Source organism: Melospiza melodia, unplaced genomic scaffold (assembly GCF_035770615.1).
Source record: "Melospiza melodia melodia isolate bMelMel2 unplaced genomic scaffold, bMelMel2.pri scaffold_28, whole genome shotgun sequence".
In the NCBI taxonomy this organism is placed as follows: domain Eukaryota; kingdom Metazoa; phylum Chordata; class Aves; order Passeriformes; family Passerellidae; genus Melospiza; species Melospiza melodia.
Genome location: NW_026948600.1, coordinates 9,014,604 through 9,042,403, shown reverse-complemented (window position 1 = coordinate 9,042,403; position 27,800 = coordinate 9,014,604). Strand labels below are relative to the sequence as shown.

Sequence of the window (27,800 nt, the reverse complement as noted above, 5' to 3'; positions counted from 1 at the left end):
TACAGGAGCACCTGAAGATCCTCTGGAATCCCCAGCCAAAGTCACTTGTTGCTGTCCCTTTGTCTGCCCCCTACCTGGGGACCTCCCTTTGACCAGAGGATCCCCATCCATATCCATTGTCACCCATCCATATCCATTGTCACCCACCCAGGCAGTGACACCTGTGCCAGCCCCCAGTGACACCCACGAGGAGGACCAGGAATGGAAGTGACCCAATGACCCCTGTTGTCACTGCTGGGGACAGAGAGGGACACATCAGGGTCACCCAGAATCCCGGGGCTGCTGCAGCCCACAGGGGGTCCTGTGTGACCCCACCTGTATCCCTGCGACCATGCAGTGTCACCTCCAGTGCCAGCTCTGAGGACACACAGTGCCCATCCAGCTGGTTGATGTCCATGCACTGCTAGGTGCCCCAATGTCCCACAGCCACAGCCCCGAGCTCCAGAAAGGGACCCTGGGCCACCTTCTAGCCATTCCACAGCCAGGTGAAGGTGACAGGGGCTGTTGTCCTTGTCCCTGCATCCCTGTGTCCCTGTCCCTCTGCCCACAGCAGCCCCAGCCCCAGGATGCCTCTCTCCACATTCCTGTCCCTACAGTTCCATACCCGCTGTCCTGTCCCCACGGCCACCCCATGGCCCCGGTCACCACCTGCACTGACTCTGGTGCTATTAGGCACTTCAGGGGACCCTGAAGCACCCCTGTGCCCCCTCCCCACAAGTCTCTGCCTCACCAGGGCCCATCCCTGGGGTGTCAGGCCCGTGCCCAGTGCACTCACCCCACAGGAGCAGCATCACCTTCCCGGCCATCCCGGTGTCCCCAGCCATGTGCACTGGCTGTCACTCGCTGCTGTGGCCACCGCTCCCCTGGCTGGCAGCTCTAAGGGTGAAGGAGAAAGAAGGGAGGTCATGTCTCATCCTCACGTGTTCGTGGCTCCGGTTGGAGGCAGTGTGGCCACAAGCTGGGGACAGGCTGTGGGCAGGATGGAGACAGTCTGGAAACAAAACTGGGTGGCAAAAGGTGGGAGATGGAGTTCTCAGGAGTGGAGGGTTGAGGGGATCTCAGGGATGGGTGCCCAGGGGAATGGGGGTCCTGAGGAGGGGAAGTCACCAGAGATTGGGGTGCAAGGGGAATGGGGGTCCCCAGGGCTGGGGGGACTCAGATATGAGAGTCCCAGAAGAACCTGGTCTCCAGACTCATGGGAGGAACGTGCTGGTGGAATAGGGGGTCCTGGGAATTTCAAGGTAGCGTGGGAAGGGGGATTTTTGGGGATGGAATGAATGGGGGAGCCAATATTGCTGGATGAAACGTGCATGGGCTTGTCTGGCCTTGCTGCTGGACCAAAGGCAGCAGCTGTGGTGGTCTCAGACCAGAGACACCCCCGGCTAGCTGGGTATTGCAGCTGGTGCTTGGGACAAGTCCAGGAAAGCAGGAACTCAGTTTTACCTCTGGTGGAAAGGCTTTAGGCGATGGTGAAGGAAAAAGGAGATGGGTCCTGCTGGAGGGTTTGCATGCAGAGCTTTATTTCTAGGTCACAGACCTCTGAATGTTTCAACAGCTCCAACAGAACCCAGAACCCTGTGGTCGCCCCTGTCTTTTAAGCCCGGGAGAGGCGGACGGAAGGGGTAGGTATGCCACCAAGGAGGTAGGAGGGGGGAAGTCTCAGGAGAAAAGTGACACCTGGATAGCCCAATGTCCCCAGGGCTGCGGGGCATCTTTTGAAGTTTGCCAATCAGACAATGCTCTAGCTGGAATGTTAAGATTGACAGAGAGCACTTAGCAAGGGGGCAAGGGGGAGGGGAAGGAAGAGGCTGTTGGCACACCTGAGGGAGGAACTGGGATAGCTAAAACAGGAACTGCAACAGGAGAGGGTTCCTTGGGAATGGGGTTCCTGGGCCAAGGAAATCCTGAGGAATGTAAGTACTGGGATGGGGCTTCCAGGGACAGGGGGCTGAAGGAATGGGGGTGCTATGGTTGGCTTCCCTGGGGAATGGGGGTGCCAGAGATAAGCAGTGGCTGGGTGGACCTGTGGTTCACAGCTCCTTCCCTGGGTGCCTCAGATTTTGGGGTGACCCAGGGCCCATCACAGCCCCCTCTCTGGATCTGTGCTCCTCAGCCCCCAAGGACTTTTCCCTCTCTTTTTTTCCATTTCCATCATTTTACCCCTCAATTTCACAACCCCCCAGTTTGTGTCTTGATGATCCTGAGGGACATCTGAGAAGGGAAAGGGTTGGGGGAAGCCCAGGGTGGGGGAAGCAGGGGTGAGGGGTCTGCAGGGAGGGCTGAGGAGGCTGTGGGAGATGGGGGTGTACGGCTGTGCCTCCCCAACATTTTCACTTTCTCTCTCCTGCACAGAAGGAAGAGGCCGTTTGTGCTGAGTGTCACGGGGCGGGGGGGGGGAAGGGGGGAGTGGGCTCTCTCATGGTGGGGCACATCCAGGGGTCTCCTGTCCTGGGGGGATCCTGTCCCAGGGGGGACACATGCTGGACAAGAGGGTCCTGTCCTGGTGCATGGCAGCTCCAGGGGGCTCCAGACTTCTCCATTCTTGCTCGTCCCCTGCAGGATCTGAGCCAGCAAGAGCAGCTGGGGAATGGAGCCCTGGCCAGGAAGGAGCTCTCAAACTCCTGCCCCTTGAAGCCAGTGGCCATCCAAGGGTGGGTCCCAGCCATGGCCCAGCCCCACTGCACAGGGATGGCCATTGCCCAGCCCTGCTCTGGCCAGCCCCAGGGGGCAGCCAGCACCTGAGGGTCCCTCCTGCCCCCTTGGCTTTGATTCTGGCAGCTCTAGAGCTGCTGCCGAGGTGAGAATTCTGTGGGTGGAAAAAGGCCTGCCTGTGGTTAGCTCAGCCCTGCAAGAAGCACAAACCCCAAAGGGAGTCCAAGCAGTGGCTCTGCGAGGTCCTTTAATGGTATTCAGAGCAGGGCAGGCTAGAAACCCACCCTGCAGGGGCAGCTGTGGGGAAACCAGTCTGGAAATGCAGCAATATATAATTTTGTCCCTGTGCCCAAGGGACTGAGAGAGCTCCAGCATTACTGCAAATCCCACAGCAATCTGCTCAACAGCCTGACCTGGACTCTCCTCCTCCTCCCTGCCTTGCCGTGCATGGACAGTGGCCGGGTGCCCGGCACCCACCACAGCCGCTCTCTCACTGCCCTCTGCACCTGGATGGGAGAGAAAATTGAGCAAAGGGTTCCTGGGTTGAGACAAGGTCCAGGAGAGATCACTCATCAAATACTGTCACTGGTAAAACTGCCTTGGAATTAGAGATATGAGTTGAATTTATTGCTGACAAAATAAGAGCAGATAAGAAGTCTAATAAACCCTTCCATACACCTTCTCCCCATTATGAATAACTATGTAGTCATTGGCTTTCAGTATATTGGTTTCCCCCAATTATTTTGACATAATACAGTTTGTAATCTATTTTTAACTGCTTTTGGTACACTACTATTTTTCACCTTTTTACCCTAATCCCTGTGTAGAATATATATTTCAGTGTGAATATTATGTTATAGTTTAGGCTCTCACAAAAGATCAAGATAGAGACAATGTGCTGTGTGTTATAACATTAACTGTTGCAGAAGTAGCTAATGCCTTTATTTGTGTAACTAAGTGACAATGATGAGAATAACTCAGATAATTTTGTGAAATAGCTAATGTTGATTTAATGTACTGGTGGGGTATCTGATCTGTATGAGAAGAACACATTGAGAAGTAGCTAGTAAAGAAACATCAAAAGGAACCTCCATTCCCATGGCACCTCAATCTTCAGTGATTTCCCCATCTTCAGGACCCCCATTCCCAGGGACCCCCTCCCTGGGATCCCCCATTCTCCTGGACACCCATCCTCAGGTCCCTAAACCCCCTGAGCTCCCCACTCATGAGAACCCCATTTCCCACCATGTGCCATACAGTCTTGTCCCCAGCCTGTGCCCAGCTTGTGGCCACCCTGCCCCCACCAAGGGGACGGACGTGACCTCGCTTCTTTCTCCTTCATCCGAAGAGCCGCCAGCCAGGGCAGCGGTGGCCACAGCAGCGAGTGACAGCCAGTGCACATGGCTTGGGACACTGGGATGGCCGGGAAGGTGGCGCTGCTCCTGTGGGGTGTCCAGACATTTTTTCATAGAAATCCTTTCTTTGGGATTTTTTCATCTTCTGGGAAGCTGAGGCCCCAGAAAGAGAATGTAAACAATAATTATCAGCTGCTGTGAAATGCAATAGGTGCACCTGAGATTGGCTCATGTTCCATGTGTACAATTAAGGGCCAATCACAGGGCAAGCTCTCTGGAACAGAGTCACAGAGAACTCTCTTGTTTTTGGATTCTATTCTATTCTTAGCTTAGCAGCTTCTGCAGCTTTTCTCTCTATTCCTTTTAGTATAGTCATAATGTATTATATTTCATATGTCAATAAATCCAGCCTTCTGATCATGAACCAAGATTCTCTTCCATCTCCCTCACCCTGAGAAACCCTCATCAAGTCTCTGCAATAGTGGGGTGAGTGCCCCAGGCACAGGCCTGACACCCCGGGGATGGGGAGGGCAGGGGGCACAGGGGGGCTGCAGGGTCCCTTGAGGTCCCCAATGCCAGCAGTGCCAGTCCATGTTACCCACAGTGGACCTTGGTGGGACTGGGGATGTAGGGTGGCTTTGGGGACAGGAACAGGGGGGCAGGAATTTGGGGATGGGGATGTGGGGACAGGAATGTGGGGACTGGCACCTTTGGGCTGAGGTAGCTCTGGGCATAGGGACAAGGGAACTGGGATGAATGGACAGAAGGGGACAAGAATAGTGAGGATGTGGCCATGAGGATGGGCTAATGGGGATGGGATCATGAGCTGGTGGGGGTGACCTGGACAAGCATCTCTTCCCCGAGATGTCCACGGTGTCCCCATATTCTGCCTCAGCCCGGGGTGGCCTCAGTGTCCCTGTTCCCAAGGCGTCTGTGCAACAGGGATGTGGTGCACGGGTGGCTGTGACACAGACATGTCCCCCTGCCTTGCCAAATCTTTTGGGGACCACCCAGACACATTTTCCCACAAGAACTGCTGTCCCCACAGGGACAGTTTGGGGCCAGTCCCCACACCCCTTGCCCCTGTGCTGTTTTCCCTGCAGGGCCACCCCCACCCAGCTCTGTCCTTCCTTCCAGCCCAGACCCTCAGCCTCACTGGTGAGTCCTCGGGGGATGCCATGGCCCCACCCTGCTGTCCCCAGCCTCATGCTGGCCCTGGCAGGCTGGTGTCCTCTGTCACCCACAGGTGCCCAGACCACCCAACTCCTGGTGGAGCCTCCCTGGAGGCTGGCGGTGCTGTGGGACCGGGTGACATTCACCTGCCAGGGCTCGGGGACCACTGGTGCCACCACCTGGTACAAGAACAGAAGGCGCTGGGGGCAGGAGGGACCTGACCGCCTCACTGTCACCGAGAGTGGCACATACAAATGTGACAGACCCGGCACTGGGCGTAGCCCTGCTGTGAGAGTCTTAGATGGTGAGGGGGCTTCAGGTGTCTCCAGCTGGCACCTGCAGGGACCCCAAGGGCTCTGGTTGGGCTCAGCTCCATGGATTACCTCCTGTGTGGCCAGAGCCTGTCCCCTGCTCTGGGGACATCCCAGAGCATCCAGTCTGGGGGAACCCTTTCTTGGAATTGGGGACCCCTGGTGCACCTAATGAGGGGGTCCCGCTGCCATCAGGTATGACAGGACTCCTCTGTCCCCTGGACTGGCTGGTGCTGCAGGTGCCAGCAGGGACACTGCTGGAGGAGGACACGGTGACACTGCGCTGACAGGGCTGGTGGAACAACACGGTCATCTTGGTGTCATTTTACCATGAGGGGAAGAAACTGGAGGGGCTCCACAATGGCACCGAGCTGTCCCTGTCCCCTCTGCAGCAGCACCACAGCGGCAACTACCACTGTGAGGGCCGGGTGAGCAATGTGGCATCAAAGTGGAGCGTGTAGAAGAGGGTTACAGTGACAGTACACAGTGAGTGCAACAATGAGGACAGGGAAGCCCACTGAACAGGCACACAGACACCACCCTGATTTTCCTCTCTCCCTGGCAATCCTTGGTGTAAGTCCAAAATTCCATACATTATTGTTTCAGGGGGACTCAACAATCTCAGATCCCCAAATACAAACTGAATGTGTCTTCAGAGCACACCAACCTACTAAAATGATAACAACCCAACAGAGAGTTATTACACAACTAATCAGGAAAGCTAGAAAACATCAGTGCTCCCTTGCAGGAAGAGACCTTGTGAATATATACTTACTTCTCACTCCAGAGCACCTCAATTGCCTACTTCAAACATCTGAACCATTGCAATACGCCTCAGACAGTCTTTAAACAGGCAAAGATAAGCCATAAATTCTACCATCAAACCATTTCTGTGCTGCACAAGATGTTCAAAATTACCCGAGACCTGGCAAGATCCATTGTAGCCACCTGCCCAAATTGTCAGGAACATGGCCTTGCTTCTGTCAGAGCTGCAGTCAATCCAAGAGCACTAGAGAGTCTCCACATCTGGCAATCAGACACCACACACTAAGCACCTTTCGGCAGACTAAAATACATCCACGTCTCAATCAAAATATTTTCCAGTGAGATTTTTGCCTCTGCCCATGCTGGTGAAAAATCAAAAGATGCTATAAAACATTACTTTTTCATTTTTTCCACCTTAGCAGTTCTACAGGAAATTAAAACTGATAATGCTTCTGCATATACCTCACACTGATTCCAACAAGTTTCTCTCCACTGGGGTATAAAACATGTCACAGGCATGCCACACTCCGCCACAGCAAAGTCCATAGCGGAGAGGGCCCAATGTTCCATCAAAAGGATCCTTGATCAACTGAGAGGGGGAATCCAGATATTATCTTCCATTGAGAGACTGGCCAAGGCCTTTTATGTATTCAACTTTTTGACCAACTCATTTATGGAGCCAACTCCCCCAGTCATCAGGCAGTTTACTAATTCAGCTGCAGCCCAATTAAAAGACCAGCCCCCTGTGTTGATCAAAGACCCTGAATCTAAACAAATTTATGGGCCCTTTCCCATTAAATACTTGGGTAAGAGAAGATGCCCTTGTCTTTACAGCAACACTCCTAGGATCGATCCCAGCAAAATACATAAAAACTTTCTCTGGGAACGGTGAGGCAAACACCAGAGCCACCACCAGAAGAACAGAATGGAAGCCTAAGAGAGAGAGCAGCAGCCTGGAAAAGAAGAAGGAGAAGGACAGAAGAAGATCTCCTAAGCAGCGTTGACCACACACACCAAGACCAAGATAGCTCAGACATCATTAACCAGGATCTATGTCTTAACATTTGTAAAAATTATATTTTAGCATTGATCCATGATTCTTCTAATAAGCTGTGTTCACACACTTGCCTTACAGAAGAGAAAGTTTAGTGGGACCACAACTTATGTTTCATCTTCTAATCTCTTTATCTGTTTGCTTTTAGGACACCCAAGCCTCAAGATACTAAATTAGCTAAAGTCAGAGGATGCTGCCGTTGGTTGGCGCTGCAGCAGGAATCTGGATGCTCCTCACTGAGCCACATGCCTTCAGCTGGGCGCTTCCACAGACAAGCCACAATTTCTTGTCCATGGCCATGCCTGTAAGGCACTACAAGGCATGTGTTTTTTCTACCTGTTGTCACATAGGGAGTCAGTATACCAGGGCATCCAGCTGCTGAAAGATCAAGGAAACAAGATGCAGATGGAAGGCAACAACGACTGGTTCACTGGAATTTTAAAACACAGCGGGATGAAAGGCTGGTTTACATCTTTAGTTAAGACTGTTTTGTGGAGACTGTTTATTGTATTCATTGTGTTGGTTATTTCATCCTATTTTACTAAATTCCTGCAAAAATCTAGGGCAGAAGCCCTCTTTATAGACAACAAAGAGGCGGGAGTTGTGAGGGCCCAGGGGCCTACCACTGGAACTGTAATACCTCAGGGCAAAGTGACCAAGGAAAAAGAGAGACACCGCTCTGAATGCAATCGTGCCACCCATGGCCATTTGCAGGCTCATGGTGATGCAGCACGTTTTGCTGGCATCGCCCAGTTCAATTCCTGTATTTTCCTTATATCTTCACCCCCTAGAAGGTTCTCCCCTCTCTTCTACAGTTTTGGTCCTTGCTCACTGCAATGCTACCCTGATTTTTCCCCCATTTTCCATCTGTGTGCCCAGCCCCATTTTGTCTCCCTTCCTGCACCCTCTTCAGGGCAATCCACAGTGTTTGGAGTTCCACACAAAGACCCCGCACTCGCCTTGTTCACCAGCAGTTTAAGCAAGTGTGCTCCCAGCTCTGGGAGTGCAGGTCCCTCACAGAGGCTGGGTGTGGGCAGGCTGGAACATAGGAACTGAGTGCAACAGGGAAAATAGCCTCGAAGAAAACGCATGAATCCCGTTTTGGGGGTATTTTAGTCCTGTGGGTGGGCCACCCTTTACATCAGGGGCAGCTCTGTGCAACAAATTATCCAAAGATGAGAGGGACATATATGTTCGAGTTAGGGAGTTCTTCTTTCAGAATGGAAGACTTTTACTAAGGGAAGTTTTAAGTCGTTTGTTCATTGGCTGTTTACGGAGTTCCCAGACATTTCTGTTGATTCAGTTCGTCATGTAGCATTTTGGGACTGAGTTAGGGAAAGACTATCTTTTGCAAACTCAGGGAGTGATAAGAGTCACAACATTTTCCACAGTTTTTCACATGTTTTATGGAGTTTTCTCAAGGGTTCAAAGTTCTAATATTCAACCCAGACTTTCTGTTCTGCCCCCAGCATTCCTCAACCCACTCACACCATTAGGATGAGAGACAGAAACTGCTGTAAAGCACAGACAAGCCACCTGCTGTCTGACATCTCCGCTCCTTCTCTACCGCCTGGCACGTCTGCACAGATCACACAGGCCTGAATTCTACCCTAACTTATTCTCCAGTACCTCTCCTCCCTGGATCCCCCTCAGATAGCTCACAAAATGGAGTCCCTCCTCTGGAGGGGGTTGTCAATGTCAAACTCCCTCCCACCCTCAGCTCTCTCATTAAATCTTCCCCATGTGTTGGGTCCTACCCCTGCATCACGTACCACCCCTGCATTGGGATATCCAGCGCGTCCTTGCCTACTCCCGCTGCCCTACCCCCTCCAACTCAGCCCCTTGCGGATCCCACACTGTCGGAGCCGGAAGTGTGAGGGGCGGTAACCGGAAGGCCGCCATCTTGGCTACCAAAGGCCCACAACACCGGGCCTGGTCAGTCACCCCAAGGCCCCGCTCCTCTGCCAAAGAACAAGTTCTGTCTTCTGGAGAGGAGAGGGAAGGTTCATCTGACGTTCATCATGAGCCTGAGGATTCTTGGACAAGGATGTTGAAGCTGGCGGCAGAAGAAGGGGACTGGGAATTGGTAGCTAAATTACAAGACCCACCGGTGCAGTAGCAGAGTGGGGCTAAGCCCCAATTGGAAGCTCTCATACATAGCAGATGAAAGACATTTATAAAGCAGCGAATGACCATGGGAGGGGCTTGCCCTATATTAATCATTTGTTAAATAACATCTATCCAATACATGTGTTGGTGCCCCACAATTTGCACCATTTTATGCGCATCCTACTTTCTCCCACTGAAATTATTCTGTGGGAAGGAATGGGGAAAAAACTACTGCAACATCTATTAAAAGACTATGCTAGAGAAGACAGGCGGGTACACCTAACACTAGACCATCTAGCCAGGGAGGAAGATTTCAGTAATCCTAATTCAATAGACCTTCCCTGAGCTCTGTTAGAAGAGACCTGCAGGGACCTGGGAAATCCCTTCTAAAATTTATTGATCACCTTACACAAGCAATAGAGAAGAAACTTGAACATCCAAAAGCCAGGAAGGTACTGCTTACTAAACTTGCTGAAACAAATGCTAACAACACCTTTAAAGACATTTTACCTTCCCTACCCCTCTGCAGAAAGCCTACCATTGCACAAATGGTCGTGGCATGCACCATTAGGGCATCCTTATAGTGTGATGCTAGCCGAGATAATGCTTCCTGTCACGGTGTAGTAGAGGTGCTGGTAGCCTCCCACGTTATTCCCTGGCACACACATGAAAAAGGACCTTGCTTTAAATGTGGGGAGGTGATGCATTCTCAATAGAATTGTAAAAACACAGGCTATTACCAGGGACCTTCTAGGTGTCACAGCCACTTTCCTCACTGTCCCCCTTGTCCACACGCTTTCCAACATCAGCAAAACCGATGCCTGCGGGAAACCCCACACAGACACAGAAAGGCCCCGCACGATGACACCAAATGCAAGCCCGTTCTGCCCTACTCTCCCCAACATCGTGGAGAACCAGCACAGCGACCTTCTCAGATCCATCAGGACAGCTTGATCACTGCAGAATGCTTGACAAAAGACAGCTCTGCCCCGGAACCTAAAGGCAGCTGGTAAGCGCCTTTTCTATTCCAATCCACGATATTTATGTTCACCATATTCCAAAAGGCAAATACAGGCCTGAAGGATGGCCCAGAGACATTTTGATTTTAACCAACACCAGGGAAGGTATGGAGACACACACTATACTACCTGAGATAGTCGCCTTGACATCTTTGCAGGAGATACCTGTCCAGGCTTTATGCTTAGACCCTCCCCTTTTCATTCCAAAAGGAACAGTTATAGCCAGAGCCTACCTCCCACGGGATATGATCACCTCACCAGCTCATCCAAAGCTGATGTGGGCACAGATTACGGGCAGAAATAGACCCATTCTAAAGTGTGCTTGGTCATGTAAAGCGAGAAAGAGATGTCATTCAGGACTATTAGATACAAGAGCTGATGTCACTGTAATTTCCCTCTCTGACTGGTTAAAAGAATGGCCCCTAGTTCCAGGGGTTGAAGTGATAACTGGCATCGGGAGAGCCACTACCAGCTTCTGGAGTCAAGGTACCATGTGCATGGAAGGTCCTGAGGGCACAGTGGTACCGTAAGATCATTCGTCACCCGGGCACCAATAACAATTTGAGGAAAGGCCTCTTGTCCCAAAGAGGGACAGGGCTAGAGATCATATCAACACCTCAAGATTTCCAATGGGGCAACCGAGTAGCGTGCCACCCTTCAGTCAACCTGGAAGACCAACGACCCCATATGGGTGGATCAGTGGCCCCTCCCAGGCAGAAAGTTAAAGGCCCTGCAGTCCCTCATGCAGGAGCAGCTGTCTGTGGGCCACATTGTACCCTCTACTAGCCCCTGCAATGCACCTTTCATTATCATATGAAAGCCTGGCAAGGACAAGAGGCGGCTCCTGCAGGACCTCAGGAAAATCAATGAGGTCATCAAGGACAGGGGGTTCCCTCCAGTCCAGCCTGCCCTCAGCCTCCATGTTACCTCGAGATTGCCGATGGTGCACCATGCCGTAGTTGAGGGTAGCAGTTTTTGGAGTCCTCCTATTTTTCGGATATCTTCTTTGCCATTTAGGCTGTGATTGATGGAGCCTGAGCATAGGAAGAGCATTGCTTTGAAGATTGCATGGGTTGAGATGTGAAGGAAGGCTAGTTCAGGGAGGTTTAGTCCAATTGTACCTATGATTACACTGTTATTGGCAGATGGTTGATATAGATCTTAATGACTACGTTTTTGACACCCCCATGCAACCCAATGACACCCTCCTGGGTTGCCTTTTCCGTCACTAAATCGACAAGCACCTTTACAGAGGTACCAGTGGACTGTATTGCCTCAACGAATGAAGAGGAGACCAAATATTTGTCAATGGCTTGATGTCCAAATTCGCTTGCCCTAATGCTAATCGCTTTTCGTTATATGGACCATTAAATGAACATCCTAATGCTATCATTTTTCATTACATGGACGACACAGTTGTTTGTGCAGAAGCTCAAATCATTCTGGATGTTGCAGTACAAGATGTCATCACTGTGGTACAGGAGAAAGGTTTTAAGATTGCAGCAGATAAAGTTCAAAGGACAGCCCCTTGGAAGTGTCTCGGCCTAAAAACTGCAGAGAGAACCATCACACCACAAACACTGCACATCAAGGACAACCCAAAGACTCTGCCAGAACCCCAAATGCTCTGTGGAAGCATCAGTTGGGTACATTCACTGCTGGGAATCACCACAGAAGATCTCATGCCACTGTTCCTGCTCCTTAAAGGCAGTGAAGGACTCGATTCCCGTGATCACTGACACCACAGGCAGAAGCAGCTGTACAAAAGGCATCCTGGGTGATTCAAACTAAACAGGCACACAGATACCACGCTACTTTTCCTCTCTCCCTGGCAATCCTTGGTGTAAGTCCAATATTCCATGCATTATTCTTTCAGAGAGACTCAACTATCTCAGATCCCCTCATAGAAATTGAATGCGTTTTCAGAGCACACCAACCTACTAAAATGGTAACAACCCAACAGAAAGTTATTGCAGAACTATTGCAGGAAACCTAGAGAGCGTCTGTGCTCCCTTGCAGGAACAGACCTTGTGAATATATACTTACTTCTCACTCAAGAGCCCCTCAATTGCCTACTTCAAACATCTGAACCACTGCAATACGCCTTAGATCGTTTTTACACAGGCTAGGATCAGCCACCAATTCTACCATCAAAACATTCCTGCGCTGCTCAGGATGTTCAAAAACACCCGAGACCCGGCAAGATCACTTGTAGCCACCTGCCCAAATTGCCAGGAACATGGCCTTGCTTCTGCCAGAGCTGGAGTCAATCCAAGAGGACTACAGAGTCTCCACATCTGGCAATCAGACATCACACACTAAGTCCCTTTCGGCAGATTAAATAATCCAGGTCTCATTTGATGCCTTTTCCAGTGTGGTTTTCACCTCTGCCCATGCTGGTGAAAAATCAGAAGATGCTATAAAACATTACTTTTTCGTTTTTTACACCTTAGCAGTTCTACAGGAAATTAAATTTGATAATGCTCTTGCTTATACCTTGCACTGATTCCAACAAGTTTCTAACCACTGGGGTATAAAACATATCACAGGCATACCACACTCCGCCACTGGAAAGTCTATAGCCGAGAGGGCCCACTGATCCATCAAAAGGACCCTTGATCAACTGAGAGGGGGAATCCAGATATTATCTTCCATTGAGAGACTGGCCAAGGCCTTTTACGAACTCAACTTTTTGAACAATTCATTTATGGAGACAACTCTCCCAGTCATCAGGCATTTTACTAATTCAACTGCAGCCCAATTAAAAGAACAGCCACCTGTGTTGAGCAAAGACCCCGAATCTAAACAAATTATGGGCCCTTTTCCCATTAAATACTTGGGGAAGAGAAGACGCCCTTGTCTTTACAGCAAAACTCCTAGGATCGATCCCAGCAAAATACATAAAAACTTTCTCTGGGAACGGTGAGGCAAACACCAGAGCCACCACCAGAAGAACAGAATGGAAGCCTAAGAGAGACAGTAGCAGCCTGGAAAAGAACAAGGAGAAGGACAGAAGAAGATCTCCTAAGCAGCGTTGACCACACACACCAAGACCAAGATAATTCAGACACCACTAACCGGGATCTATGTCTTAACATTTGTAAAAATTATATTTTAGCATTGATACATGATTCTTCGAATAAGCGGTGTTCACACCCTTGGCTTACAGAAGAGAAAGTTTAGTGGGAACAAAACTTAAGTTTCATATTCTAATCTCTTTATCTGTTTACTTTTAGGACACCCAAGCCTCCAGACAATAAATTAGCTAAAGTCAGAGGATGCTGCCATTTGTAGCCACTGTAGCAGAGAACTGGATGCTCCTCACTGAGCCACATGCCTTCAGCTGGGCACTTCCACAGACAAGCCACAATTTCTTGTCCATGGCCATGCCCGTAAGGCACTACAAGGCAGGTGGTTTTCCTACCTGTTGTCACATAGGGAGTCAGTATACCAGGGCATCCAGCTGCTGAAAGATCAAGGAAACAAGATCCAGATGGAAGGCAACAACAACTGGTTCACTGGACTTAGCAAACACAGGGACCTACCACTGGAAGTGTAATACCTCAGGGAAAAGTGACCAAAGTAAAAAAAGTCACCGCTCTGAATGCAATGGTGTTGCCCATGGGCATTTGCAGGCTCATGGTGATGCAGCACGTTTTGTCCGTATCACCCAGTTCAACTGCTGCATTTTCCTTACATGTTCTCCCTCGGAATGTTCCAACTCTCTTGTATCAATTTGTTCCTGGCTTACTGTAATTATCCTGCGCTGTTCACCCCCACATTGTGTGCCCAGCCCCATTTTGTCTCCATTCCTGGACCCTCTTCAGCGCAATCCACAATTTTTGGATTTCCACACAACGATCCCTCTCTTGCCTCATCCATCAGCCATCCAAGCAAGCCGGATCCCAGCTCTGCGAGTGCAGGTCCCTCACAGAGGTTGCTGTGGGCAGGCTGCAACACAGGAACTGAGTGCACCAGGGACGGGCCTCTAATAAAAGGCATGAATCCCACAGCCCATGCAACCCAAAGACTTCCTGTCTTTTCTTTTTCCTTATTCTCTCAGTTCTCAAGCCACATTCCGCATTTTTTCTGACTGGGAACTTGGCTTGTCTCTCTCCTGTCTGCAGGTAAAGTCACGCGTGTAACCCTGTAGGAACAGCCTGACCTACAGGGAAGTGGGAGAGGACTCTTGGTCAGGAACTGTAGTGACAGGACAAGGGAGAATGGGATCAAACTGTAGGAGGTGGAAGAGATTTGATGATGGAAAAAGTTCTTTACTCTCAGGGTGCTTGTCCCTGACACAGGGACCAGTGCAGAGAGGCTGTGGATGCCCCATCCCCAGCAACATCCAAGGCCAGGTGGGACAGGGGCCACAGCAACCTGCTCTGCTGGGAACTTGCTCAGCTTGGAACCACATCATCTTGAGGGTCCCTTCCAAGCCAAACCATTCAAGGATTTGATCATTCTGCCATCCCCATCTCCCACTGCGCAGCGGCCCTGAAACTTCAGTGACATCACAGCTCCCAGAGGGTTCCAGGTGGAACGTCCAGGACCTGGAAACGAGCACAGCAGACACTTCACCGGCTGCCAAGGGTCAGTTGCCACTCGCTCTGCGCTCTGACCCTCAGCGCTGAGGTGCTTCTGCTGCCTGGGCTTTCCCTGCCGCCGGCTCTGGAGCGCCGATCCCAGCAGGATGTGCTCTGCTGTGCCCATGGAGGTACAGTGCCATGCCAGGCAGGGGGCACCCGGCTTGGGCAGGCTGCAGCCATGTGGCAATGGATGGTGTGGGACAGGAAGCCCACTGGGAGATTGTGCTGCCCCTTGCAGACTGACAGAGACACTGTGGAGGAGATGGATGTGGACCAGGGGCTGGATGAGGAAGAAATGATGGAGGTGGACTCCTCCTCTACTTCCATGTCCTCCACTGTGGAGGACATGGAAGTAGACGAGGAGGACACGATCGAGGAGATGGAAGTAGATGAGGAGGATGACAACGAGGACATGGAAGTTGACGAGGAGAATGAGGAGCCCATGGTCCTTGGATGAAGATGCAGCCCCACAGGTAAAACAGGCAGATGCTTCCCACGCCCTGCCCACACACACACTGGGTCCCCTGATGCCAGGCTGGGGCTGGGCTGATGGCCCCGCTCAGGGACACGTTGCCCGCAGGGGGCCTGGATTGTGCTGCCACAAGCACCAGCCCCGGCCTGCCCTGCGCTTGCTTGGGGCCACGCCAGCCCTGCCAGCCCCGGCCCAGCCCCTGGGGCCCAGCTGCCAGCCCTGCTGGGCCCAGTGCTGCCAGCTGAGTCCAGCTCTGCTGCTTCCTTTCTTCCAGGACTCATGCATATGATGGCACAGATGGCACGCCGTTGTAAATACGTTTGAAAGTTTTGAAGTTCCTGTAAATATGTTGACTAGATTAGAAGTTCCTGTAAATACGTTTTGAAGATTGTTAGCCCCTCGGATCTCATGTAAATATGTTCTGTACATTGTTGTTGTTGAACTTATAACGATTGTTATAACGAAAAATGTTCTGTAAATCCTAGGTTTGCCAATCTTCGGTAAATAAATACTGTTTCTTTTTAAAACTTGACTTCTCTGGGGCATTCCTTTGGGCAAAGGCAGCCTTTGCACACTTGTGAGTTCCACTTTTTCCACGTTCTAAAGGGCTGGAGGTCCCTGCAGGTGCTGTCACAGCCACCCTGGGGCTGGGGGTCCCTGTGCACAGGGGCTCCCACTGACACCACTCCTGCCACTGGGCACTGCTGCTCTTCTTGGCCTGGGGCACAGCGCTGTCCCCAAGAGCTCAGCTCTCACCAGCTCTCACACAGGGGGCTCTCACAGCACTGGCCCCTGCAGCCATGCCACCAAAGCAGCCAGCAAACCTTCAGCCACCCTTCCTGCTGCAGCCACAGGCACTCCTGGGCCAAGAGCTGACAGCAGGCCACAGCCATGCAAAATCCACCTGCACGCTCTCAAGCCCACCACAGCTTTGAAAACTGGGCCACCTGCATCTGGGCTGCTGCAGGGGCTGATCTTTAAGCCTTGCAGCCTCCAAAGGCCCTGGGCTCTGCTTCCCAGCCTGCTCTGCACTGCCCTGAGCCCGCATTGTTCCAGAGACAAAAGCCAGGCCAAGGCATCCTCACCCTGCCCACATTCCTGCTGCTGCCAGCGGCCACTGGCCCCTGGGCCCCACTCGGGTGACAGCTGCAGGGACAGGGCAGCCTGTGCTGGGCAGGGGGCACGGGGCTTTGGGCCCTGGGGCTGCTGCTGCTGCTGCTGCTGCGGCTGCTGCTGCTGCTGCTGGGGGCCATGGGCCCAACAGGGCCCCGAGCTCAGCCCCTGCCCAGGCATCTGCCCCCAAAGTCCCACACTCCCCGAGCATCCCCATCACACCTGCCAGGGGGAAATCCCACGGGCTTCAGGAAAGAAATTCCCCCTAGTGACTAAACCAAAGGATCCAAGGGGAAAGTCAGCACCAGCTGATGTTTACAGCACCTTGACAATGGTGGCTGCAGGGCAGGTGAGATCTCCAGGGCCTCTGGCAGCGCCTGCTCTGCACGTGAGCCTGTGAGCTGCTCCCAGTGGGACACAGCACCGGGCTCAGGCCAGCCCTCAGCCCCTCACAGCTGATCTCAAGGAACAGGCTCACAAAGCAGTTTCAGACCACTGCCTGCAGATATTTCAAAGGACTACATGTCATTCAAGGAAGCCACATTGTACATTTAGTTTTGGTGTCGTGGCATGAGAAGCCATGAAGGTGCCTCTGAATGTGCACTCATGGCACTTCCACTGCCATCCCAAAGGGAACACAAAGGACAGGCCTCTGCTTTCAGCACTGCTGAGCTCCTCAATGAAGTCAGCAATGAAGTCTCAGGAAGCAGTAGTGTTTTGGAGGTCCAGGGGCCTACCACTGCAACTCTAATACCTCATTAGTACTATGACGAACTTAAGTAAGTTGCGGCACCCCTCTAATGCAATGATATTTCCCATTGGCTTTTGTAGGGTCATGGGGATTCAGGTAATTTTCATGATATCATGAAGTTTTTTCTTTCCTTATATGTACTCCCCTAGGTGTTCTCCCCTTTCTTATCCTCTATTGGTCCTAAGTTACTGCATACAAGGTCCTTTTATTCCCCCATATAAAACCTTGTGTGCCCAGCCTCATTTTGTCTCCTTCCCTGGACCCTCTCCAGCACAAACCACACTGTTTGGCGTTCCACACAAATGCTCCTCTCTTGCCTCATCCATCATCCATTCAAGCAAGCCTGCTCCCAGCTCTGGGAGTGTACGTCTCTCACAGAGGCTGGCTGTGGACATGCCACAACAAGGGGTGCCCAAACAGGGACCTTCTTTGAGAATTCCTGAGAGCGATTCCAGTGATGATTTGACTGTTCCACCGTCACGGGACAGAAGACACCTTGGGTCAGCCTCCGCCCTGGAGTGAGAGCTGAGTTTTATCAGGGCTCGCTGAAGGCAGCGTTGGCACCCTCCAGCATCAAGAGGGCCGACTCGATGGACAAAGCCCACGGGATATTTTGAAACATCTGCATCCAGAGCCACCAGAGCAGTGAATTGGGGGACAGCCACCAGCAGTGCAGGATTTTTGGAGGATATTTTAGTCCTGTGGGTGGGCCACCCTTTACATCAGGGGCAGCTCTGTGCAACAAATTATCCAAAGATGAGAGGGACATATATGTTCGAGTTAGAGAGTTCTCCTTTCAGAATGGAAGACTTTTACTAAGGGAAGTTTTAAGTCGTTTGTTCATTGGCTGTTCACAGAGCTCCCAGACATTTCTGTTGATTCAGTTAGTCATGTAGCATTTTGGGACTGAGTTAGGGAAAGACTCTATTTTTAGAAAACTCAGGGAGTGATAAGGACTCGCAACATTTTCCATAGTTTTTCACATGTTTTATGGAGTTTTCTCAAGGGTTCAAAGTTCTAATATTCAACCCAGACTTTCTGTTCTGCCCCCAGCATTCCTCAACCCACTCACACCATTAGGATGAGAGACAGAAACTGCTGTAAAGCACAGACAAGACACCTGCTGTCTGCCATCTCCGCTCCTTCTCTACCGCCTGGCACGTCTGCACAGATCACACAGGCCTGAATTCTACCCTAACTTATTCTCCAGTACCTCTCCTCCCTGGATCCCCCTCAGATAGCTCACAAAATGGAGTCCCTCCTCTGGAGGGGGTTGTCAATGTCAAACTCCCTCCCACCCTCAGCTCTCTCATTAAATCTTCCCCATGTGTTGGGTCCTACCCCTGCATCAGGTACCACCCCTGCATTGGGATATCCAGCGCGTCCTTGCCTACTCCCGCTGCCCTACCCCCTCCAACTCAGCCCCTTGCGGATCCCACACTGTCGGAGCCGGAAGTGTGAGGGGCGGTACCCGGAAGGCCGCCATCTTGGCTACCAAAGGCCCACAACACCGGGCCTGGTCAGTCACCCCAAGGCCCCGCTCCTCTGCCAAAGAACAAGTTCTGTCTTCTGGAGAGGAGAGGGAAGGTTCATCTGACGTTCAGCATGAGCCTGAGGATTCTTGGACAAGGATGTTGAAGCTGGCGGCAGAAGAAGGGGACTGGGAATTGGTAGCTAAATTACAAGACCCACCGGTGCAGTAGCAGAGTGGGGCTAAGCCCCAATTGGAAGCTCTCATACATAGCAGATGAAAGACATTTATAAAGCAGTGAAAGACCATGGGAGGGGCTTGCCCTATATTAATCATTTGTTAAATAACATCTATCCAATACATGTGTTGGTGCCCCACAATTTGCACCATTTTATGCGCATCCTACTTTCTCCCACTGAAATTATTCTGTGGGAAGGAATGGGGAAAAAACTACTGCAACATCTATTAAAAGACTATGCTAGAGAAGACAGGCGGGTACACCTAACACTAGACCATCTAGCCAGGGAGGAAGATTTCAGTAATCCTAATTCAATAGACCTTCCCTGAGCTCTGTTAGAAGAGACCTGCAGGGACCTGGGAAATCCCTTCTAAAATTTATTGATCACCTTACACAAGCAATAGAGAAGAAACTTGAACATCCAAAAGCCAGGAAGGTACTGCTTACTAAACTTGCTGAAACAAATGCTAACAACACCTTTAAAGACATTTTACCTTCTCTACCCCTCTGCAGAAAGCCTACCATTGCACAAATGGTCGTGGCATGCACCATTAGGGCATCCTTATAGTGTGATGCTAGCCAAGATAATGCTTCCTGTCACGGTGTAGTAGAGGTGCTGGTAGCCTCCCACGTTATTCCCTGGCACACACATGAAAAAGGACCTTGATTTAAATGTGGGGAGGTGATGCATTCTCAATAGAATTGTAAAAACACAGGCTATTACCAGGGACCTTCTAGGTGTCACAGCCACTTTCCTCACTGTCCCCCTCGTCCACACGCTTTCCAACATCAGCAAAACCGATGCCTGCGGGAAACCTCACACAGACACAGAAAGGCCCCGCACGATGACACCAAATGCAAGCCCGTTCTGCCCTACTCTCCCCAACATCATGGAGAACCAGCACAGCGACCTTCTCAGATCCATCAGGACAGCTTGATCACTGCAGAATGCTCGACAAAAGACAGCTCTGCCCCGGAACCTAAAGGCAGCTGGTAAGCGCCTTTTCTATTCCAATCCACGATATTTATGTTCACCATATTCCCACAGGCAAATACAGGCCTGAAGGATGGCCCAGAGACATTTTGATTTTAACCAACACCAGGGAAGGTATGGAGACACACACTATACTACCTGAGATAGTCGCCTTGACATCTTTGTGGGAGATAACTGTCCAGGCTCTATGCTTAGACTCTCCCCTTTTCATTGCAAAAGGAACAGTTATAGCCAGAGCCAACCTCCTACTGGACATGATCACCACACCAGCTGATCCAATGGTGATGTGGGCACAGACAACAGGCAGAAATAGACCCATTCTAAAGTGTGCTTTCTCAGGAAAAGGCAGATAGCAATGTATTTCAGGACTATTAGATACAAGAGCTGATGCCACCATAAATTCCTGCTCTGATTGGCTAAAAGAATGGCCCCTGGTTCCAGGTGCTGGGGTAATTATTATCTACCAGGGGAGCCACTACCAGCTTCTGGAGTCACAGTAACATCTGCATGGAAGGTCCTGAGGGCACAGTTGCTACAGTAAGATATTTTGTCACCCAGGCACCAATAAAAATTTGAGGAAAAGACCTCTTGTCCCAAAGGGGGACAAGGCCGGCGATCCTATCAACACCTCAGGATTTCTAGAGGGGGCCACTGAGCAGCGCGCCACCCTTCAGTCAACCTGGAAGACCAACGACCCCATATGGGTGGATCAGTGGCCCCTCCCAGGCAGAAAGTTAAAGGCCCTGCAGTCCCTCATGCAGGAGCAGCTGTCTGTTGGCCACATTGTACCCTCTACTAGCCCCTGCAATGCACCTTTCATTATCATATGAAAGCCTGGCAAGGACAAGAGGCGGCTCCTGCAGGACCTCAGGAAAATCAGTGAGGTCATCAAGGACAGGGGGTTCCCTCCAGTCCAGCCTGCCCTCAGCCTCCATGTTACCTCGAGATTGCTGATGGTGCGCCATGCCATAGTTGTGGGTAGCATCTTTTGGAGTCCTCCTTTTTTTCGGATATCTTGTTCGACATTTAGGCTGTGATTGATGGAGCCTGAGCATAGGAAGAGCATTGCTTTGAAGATTGCGTGGCTTGAGATGTGAAGGAAGGCTAGTTCAGGGAGGTTTAGTCCAACTGTAATTTTATTGCACAGTTATTGGCAGAGGGTTGTTATAGATGTTAATAACTACTTTTTTGATGCCCACATGCATCCAAATAACACGCCCCTGGTTTGCCTTTTCCGCCCCTAAACTGACAAACACCTTTACACAGGTACCAGTGGACTGCATTGCCTCAAATTAAGAAGGGTAGCTCAACTATTTGTCAATGGCTTTGAGCCCAAATTCTCTCGCCCAGACGGAAAAAACATCCTAATGCTATCATTTTTCATTACATGGACGATACAGTCATTTGTGCAGAAGGTCAAATCATTTTGGATGCTGCAGTACAAGATGTGGTACAGCAGAAAGGTTTTGAGATTGCAGCAGATAAAGTTCATGCGACAGCCCCCTGGAAGTACCTCGGGCTAAAGAGCACAGAGAGAACCATCACACCCCAAACACTGCAAATCAAGGACGCATCCACAGACAAGCCACAATTTCATGGCCATGGCCGTGGATGTCAGGAACTTGAAGGCATGTGTTTTTTCAACCTGCTGTCACATAGGGAGTCAGTATATCAGGGCATCCAGCTGCTAAAAGATCAAGGAAACAAGATCCAGATGGAAGGCAACTACGACTGGTTCACTGGACTTTTCAAACACTGGGGGATAAAAGGCTGACTTTCATATTTAGTTAAGACTTTGTTTAGTGTATTCATTGTGTTGGTTATTTTATCCATTATGCTAAATGCCTGCGAAACACTATGGCTGAAGCCTTTTTTATAGACAACAAAAAGGGAAAGTTCTGGGGGCTGAGGGGCCAACCATTGGAGCTGTAATAGCTCTGGGTAAAGTGACCAAGGTAAAAGAGAGACATCATTCTGAATGCAACGATGACACCCATGGGCATTTGCTGGCTCATGGTGATGCAGCCCGTTTTGTTGGTATCACCCAGTTCAACTGCAGTATTTTTCTTATATGTACTCACTTGAGAATGTTCTCCCCTCTCTTATACCATTTTGGACCTGGCTTACTGCAATGCTACCCCGATTTCTCCCCCCCATTTTCCCACTGTGTGCGCAGCTCCATTTTGTCTCCCTTCCTGGACCCTCTTCAGTGTAATCCACTGAAGTGTTTGCAGTTCCACACAAAGATCCCTCTCTCACCTCGTTCACTAGCAGCTTAAGCAAGCAAGCTCCCAGCTCTGGGAGTGCCGGTCGCTCAAAGCGGCTGGCTGTGGAAAGGCTGGAACACAGGAACTGAGTGCACAAGGGAACCCGGCCTCTAATAAATGGCATGAATCCCACAGCACACTCAACGCAAAGCCTTGTATGTTTCTTCTTTATCGTTCTTCTCTCAGTCCTCATGCAATTTTCCCCACTTTATCTGACTGGGTACTTGGCTTCTCTCTCTCCTCTCTGCAGGTTCAACTACACGTGTGACGCTGCAGGAAGAGCCTGACCCAGAGAAGTGGGAGAGGACTTATGGTCAGGAACTGTAGTGACAGTACACGGAGGAATGTGATCAAACTGTAAGAGGCAGAACAGATTTGATGATGGGAAAAAGTTCTTTATTCTCAGGGTGCTTGTCCCTGACACAGGGACCAGTGCAGAGAGGCTGTGGATGCCCCATCCCCAGCAACATCCAAGGCCAGGTGGGACAGGGGCCACAGCAACCTGCTCTGCTGGGAACTTGCTCAGCTTGGAACCACATCATCTTGAGGGTCCCTTCCAAGCCAAACCATTCAAGGATTTGATCATTCTGCCATCCCCATCTCCCACTGCGCAGCGGCCCTGAAACTTCAGTGACATCACAGCTCCCAGAGGGTTCCAGGTGGAACGTCCAGGACCTGGAAACGAGCACAGCAGACACTTCACCGGCTGCCAAGGGTCAGTTGCCACTCGCTCTGCGCTCTGACCCTCAGCGCTGAGGTGCTTCTGCTGCCTGGGCTTTCCCTGCCGCCGGCTCTGGAGCGCCGATCCCAGCAGGATGTGCTCTGCTGTGCCCATGGAGGTACAGTGCCATGCCAGGCAGGGGGCACCCGGCTTGGGCAGGCTGCAGCCATGTGGCAATGGATGGTGTGGGACAGGAAGCCCACTGGGAGATTGTGCTGCCCCTTGCAGACTGACAGAGACACTGTGGAGGAGATGGATGTGGACCAGGGGCTGGATGAGGAAGAAATGATGGAGGTGGACTCCTCCTCTACTTCCATGTCCTCCACTGTGGAGGACATGGAAGTAGACGAGGAGGACACGATCGAGGAGATGGAAGTAGATGAGGAGGATGACAACGAGGACATGGAAGTTGACGAGGAGAATGAGGAGCCCATGGTCCTTGGATGAAGATGCAGCCCCACAGGTAAAACAGGCAGATGCTTCCCACGCCCTGCCCACACACACACTGGGTCCCCTGATGCCAGGCTGGGGCTGGGCTGATGGCCCCGCTCAGGGACACGTTGCCCGCAGGGGGCCTGGATTGTGCTGCCACAAGCACCAGCCCCGGCCTGCCCTGCGCTTGCTTGGGGCCACGCCAGCCCTGCCAGCCCCGGCCCAGCCCCTGGGGCCCAGCTGCCAGCCCTGCTGGGCCCAGTGCTGCCAGCTGAGTCCAGCTCTGCTGCTTCCTTTCTTCCAGGACTCATGCATATGATGGCACAGATGGCACGCCGTTGTAAATACGTTTGAAAGTTTTGAAGTTCCTGTAAATATGTTGACTAGATTAGAAGTTCCTGTAAATACGTTTTGAAGATTGTTAGCCCCTCGGATCTCATGTAAATATGTTCTGTACATTGTTGTTGTTGAACTTATAACGATTGTTATAACGAAAAATGTTCTGTAAATCCTAGGTTTGCCAATCTTCGGTAAATAAATACTGTTTCTTTTTAAAACTTGACTTCTCTGGGGCATTCCTTTGGGCAAAGGCAGCCTTTGCACACTTGTGAGTTCCACTTTTTCCACGTTCTAAAGGGCTGGAGGTCCCTGCAGGTGCTGTCACAGCCACCCTGGGGCTGGGGGTCCCTGTGCACAGGGGCTCCCACTGACACCACTCCTGCCACTGGGCACTGCTGCTCTTCTTGGCCTGGGGCACAGCGCTGTCCCCAAGAGCTCAGCTCTCACCAGCTCTCACACAGGGGGCTCTCACAGCACTGGCCCCTGCAGCCATGCCACCAAAGCAGCCAGCAAACCTTCAGCCACCCTTCCTGCTGCAGCCACAGGCACTCCTGGGCCAAGAGCTGACAGCAGGCCACAGCCATGCAAAATCCACCTGCACGCTCTCAAGCCCACCACAGCTTTGAAAACTGGGCCACCTTCATCTGGGCTGCTGCAGGGGCTGATCTTTAAGCCTTGCAGCCTCCAAAGGCCCTGGGCTCTGCTTCCCAGCCTGCTCTGCACTGCCCTGAGCCCGCATTGTTCCAGAGACAAAAGCCAGGCCAAGGCATCCTCACCCTGCCCACATTCCTGCTGCTGCCAGCGGCCACTGGCCCCTGGGCCCCACTCGGGTGACAGCTGCAGGGACAGGGCAGCCTGTGCTGGGCAGGGGGCACGGGGCTTTGGGCCCTGGGGCTGCTGCTGCTGCTGCTGCTGCGGCTGCTGCTGCTGCTGCTGGGGGCCATGGGCCCAACAGGGCCCCGAGCTCAGCCCCTGCCCAGGCATCTGCCCCCAAAGTCCCACACTCCCCGAGCATCCCCATCACACCTGCCAGGGGGAAATCCCACGGGCTTCAGGAAAGAAATTCCCCCTAGTGACTAAACCAAAGGATCCAAGGGGAAAGTCAGCACCAGCTGATGTTTACAGCACCTTGACAATGGTGGCTGCAGGGCAGGTGAGATCTCCAGGGCCTCTGGCAGCGCCTGCTCTGCACGTGAGCCTGTGAGCTGCTCCCAGTGGGACACAGCACCGGGCTCAGGCCAGCCCTCAGCCCCTCACAGCTGATCTCAAGGAACAGGCTCACAAAGCAGTTTCAGACCACTGCCTGCAGATATTTCAAAGGACTACATGTCATTCAAGGAAGCCACATTGTACATTTAGTTTTGGTGTCGTGGCATGAGAAGCCATGAAGGTGCCTCTGAATGTGCACTCATGGCACTTCCACTGCCATCCCAAAGGGAACACAAAGGACAGGCCTCTGCTTTCAGCACTGCTGAGCTCCTCAATGAAGTCAGCAATGAAGTCTCAGGAAGCAGTAGTGTTTTGGAGGTCCAGGGGCCTACCACTGCAACTCTAATACCTCATTAGTACTATGACGAACTTAAGTAAGTTGCGGCACCCCTCTAATGCAATGATATTTCCCATTGGCTTTTGTAGGGTCATGGGGATTCAGGTAATTTTCATGATATCATGAAGTTTTTTCTTTCCTTATATGTACTCCCCTAGGTGTTCTCCCCTTTCTTATCCTCTATTGGTCCTAAGTTACTGCATACAAGGTCCTTTTATTCCCCCATATAAAACCTTGTGTGCCCAGCCTCATTTTGTCTCCTTCCCTGGACCCTCTCCAGCACAAACCACACTGTTTGGCGTTCCACACAAATGCTCCTCTCTTGCCTCATCCATCATCCATTCAAGCAAGCCTGCTCCCAGCTCTGGGAGTGTACGTCTCTCACAGAGGCTGGCTGTGGACATGCCACAACAAGGGGTGCCCAAACAGGGACCTTCTTTGAGAATTCCTGAGAGCGATTCCAGTGATGATTTGACTGTTCCACCGTCACGGGACAGAAGACACCTTGGGTCAGCCTCCGCCCTGGAGTGAGAGCTGAGTTTTATCAGGGCTCGCTGAAGGCAGCGTTGGCACCCTCCAGCATCAAGAGGGCCGACTCGATGGACAAAGCCCACGGGATATTTTGAAACATCTGCATCCAGAGCCACCAGAGCAGTGAATTGGGGGACAGCCACCAGCAGTGCAGGATTTTTGGAGGATATTTTAGTCCTGTGGGTGGGCCACCCTTTACATCAGGGGCAGCTCTGTGCAACAAATTATCCAAAGATGAGAGGGACATATATGTTCGAGTTAGAGAGTTCTCCTTTCAGAATGGAAGACTTTTACTAAGGGAAGTTTTAAGTCGTTTGTTCATTGGCTGTTCACAGAGCTCCCAGACATTTCTGTTGATTCAGTTAGTCATGTAGCATTTTGGGACTGAGTTAGGGAAAGACTCTATTTTTAGAAAACTCAGGGAGTGATAAGGACTCGCAACATTTTCCATAGTTTTTCACATGTTTTATGGAGTTTTCTCAAGGGTTCAAAGTTCTAATATTCAACCCAGACTTTCTGTTCTGCCCCCAGCATTCCTCAACCCACTCACACCATTAGGATGAGAGACAGAAACTGCTGTAAAGCACAGACAAGACACCTGCTGTCTGACATCTCCGCTCCTTCTCTACCGCCTGGCACGTCTGCACAGATCACACAGGCCTGAATTCTACCCTAACTTATTCTCCAGTACCTCTCCTCCCTGGATCCCCCTCAGATAGCTCACAAAATGGAGTCCCTCCTCTGGAGGGGGTTGTCAATGTCAAACTCCCTCCCACCCTCAGCTCTCTCATTAAATCTTCCCCATGTGTTGGGTCCTACCCCTGCATCAGGTACCACCCCTGCATTGGGATATCCAGCGCGTCCTTGCCTACTCCCGCTGCCCTACCCCCTCCAACTCAGCCCCTTGCGGATCCCACACTGTCGGAGCCGGAAGTGTGAGGGGCGGTACCCGGAAGGCCGCCATCTTGGCTACCAAAGGCCCACAACACCGGGCCTGGTCAGTCACCCCAAGGCCCCGCTCCTCTGCCAAAGAACAAGTTCTGTCTTCTGGAGAGGAGAGGGAAGGTTCATCTGACGTTCAGCATGAGCCTGAGGATTCTTGGACAAGGATGTTGAAGCTGGCGGCAGAAGAAGGGGACTGGGAATTGGTAGCTAAATTACAAGACCCACCGGTGCAGTAGCAGAGTGGGGCTAAGCCCCAATTGGAAGCTCTCATACATAGCAGATGAAAGACATTTATAAAGCAGTGAAAGACCATGGGAGGGGCTTGCCCTATATTAATCATTTGTTAAATAACATCTATCCAATACATGTGTTGGTGCCCCACAATTTGCACCATTTTATGCGCATCCTACTTTCTCCCACTGAAATTATTCTGTGGGAAGGAATGGGGAAAAAACTACTGCAACATCTATTAAAAGACTATGCTAGAGAAGACAGGCGGGTACACCTAACACTAGACCATCTAGCCAGGGAGGAAGATTTCAGTAATCCTAATTCAATAGACCTTCCCTGAGCTCTGTTAGAAGAGACCTGCAGGGACCTGGGAAATCCCTTCTAAAATTTATTGATCACCTTACACAAGCAATAGAGAAGAAACTTGAACATCCAAAAGCCAGGAAGGTACTGCTTACTAAACTTGCTGAAACAAATGCTAACAACACCTTTAAAGACATTTTACCTTCTCTACCCCTCTGCAGAAAGCCTACCATTGCACAAATGGTCGTGGCATGCACCATTAGGGCATCCTTATAGTGTGATGCTAGCCAAGATAATGCTTCCTGTCACGGTGTAGTAGAGGTGCTGGTAGCCTCCCACGTTATTCCCTGGCACACACATGAAAAAGGACCTTGATTTAAATGTGGGGAGGTGATGCATTCTCAATAGAATTGTAAAAA

The 27,800-nt window shown here is 51.2% G+C and overlaps 1 protein-coding gene across 1 annotated transcript in view; it reads right to left on the bottom strand.

The window, feature by feature from the left end:
* Positions 1-228: 228 nt before the first annotated feature.
* Positions 229-27,800, bottom strand: part of LOC134433891 (olfactory receptor 14J1-like) — a gene marked incomplete at its 5' end in the record, with an annotated part of 62,981 nt that continues 35,409 nt past the window's right edge. Inside the window, one exon of the mRNA XM_063182589.1 lies at positions 229-234. Within this exon, the coding sequence (XP_063038659.1) occupies positions 229-234 (6 nt within the window). The remainder of the gene's footprint in view (positions 235-27,800) is intronic.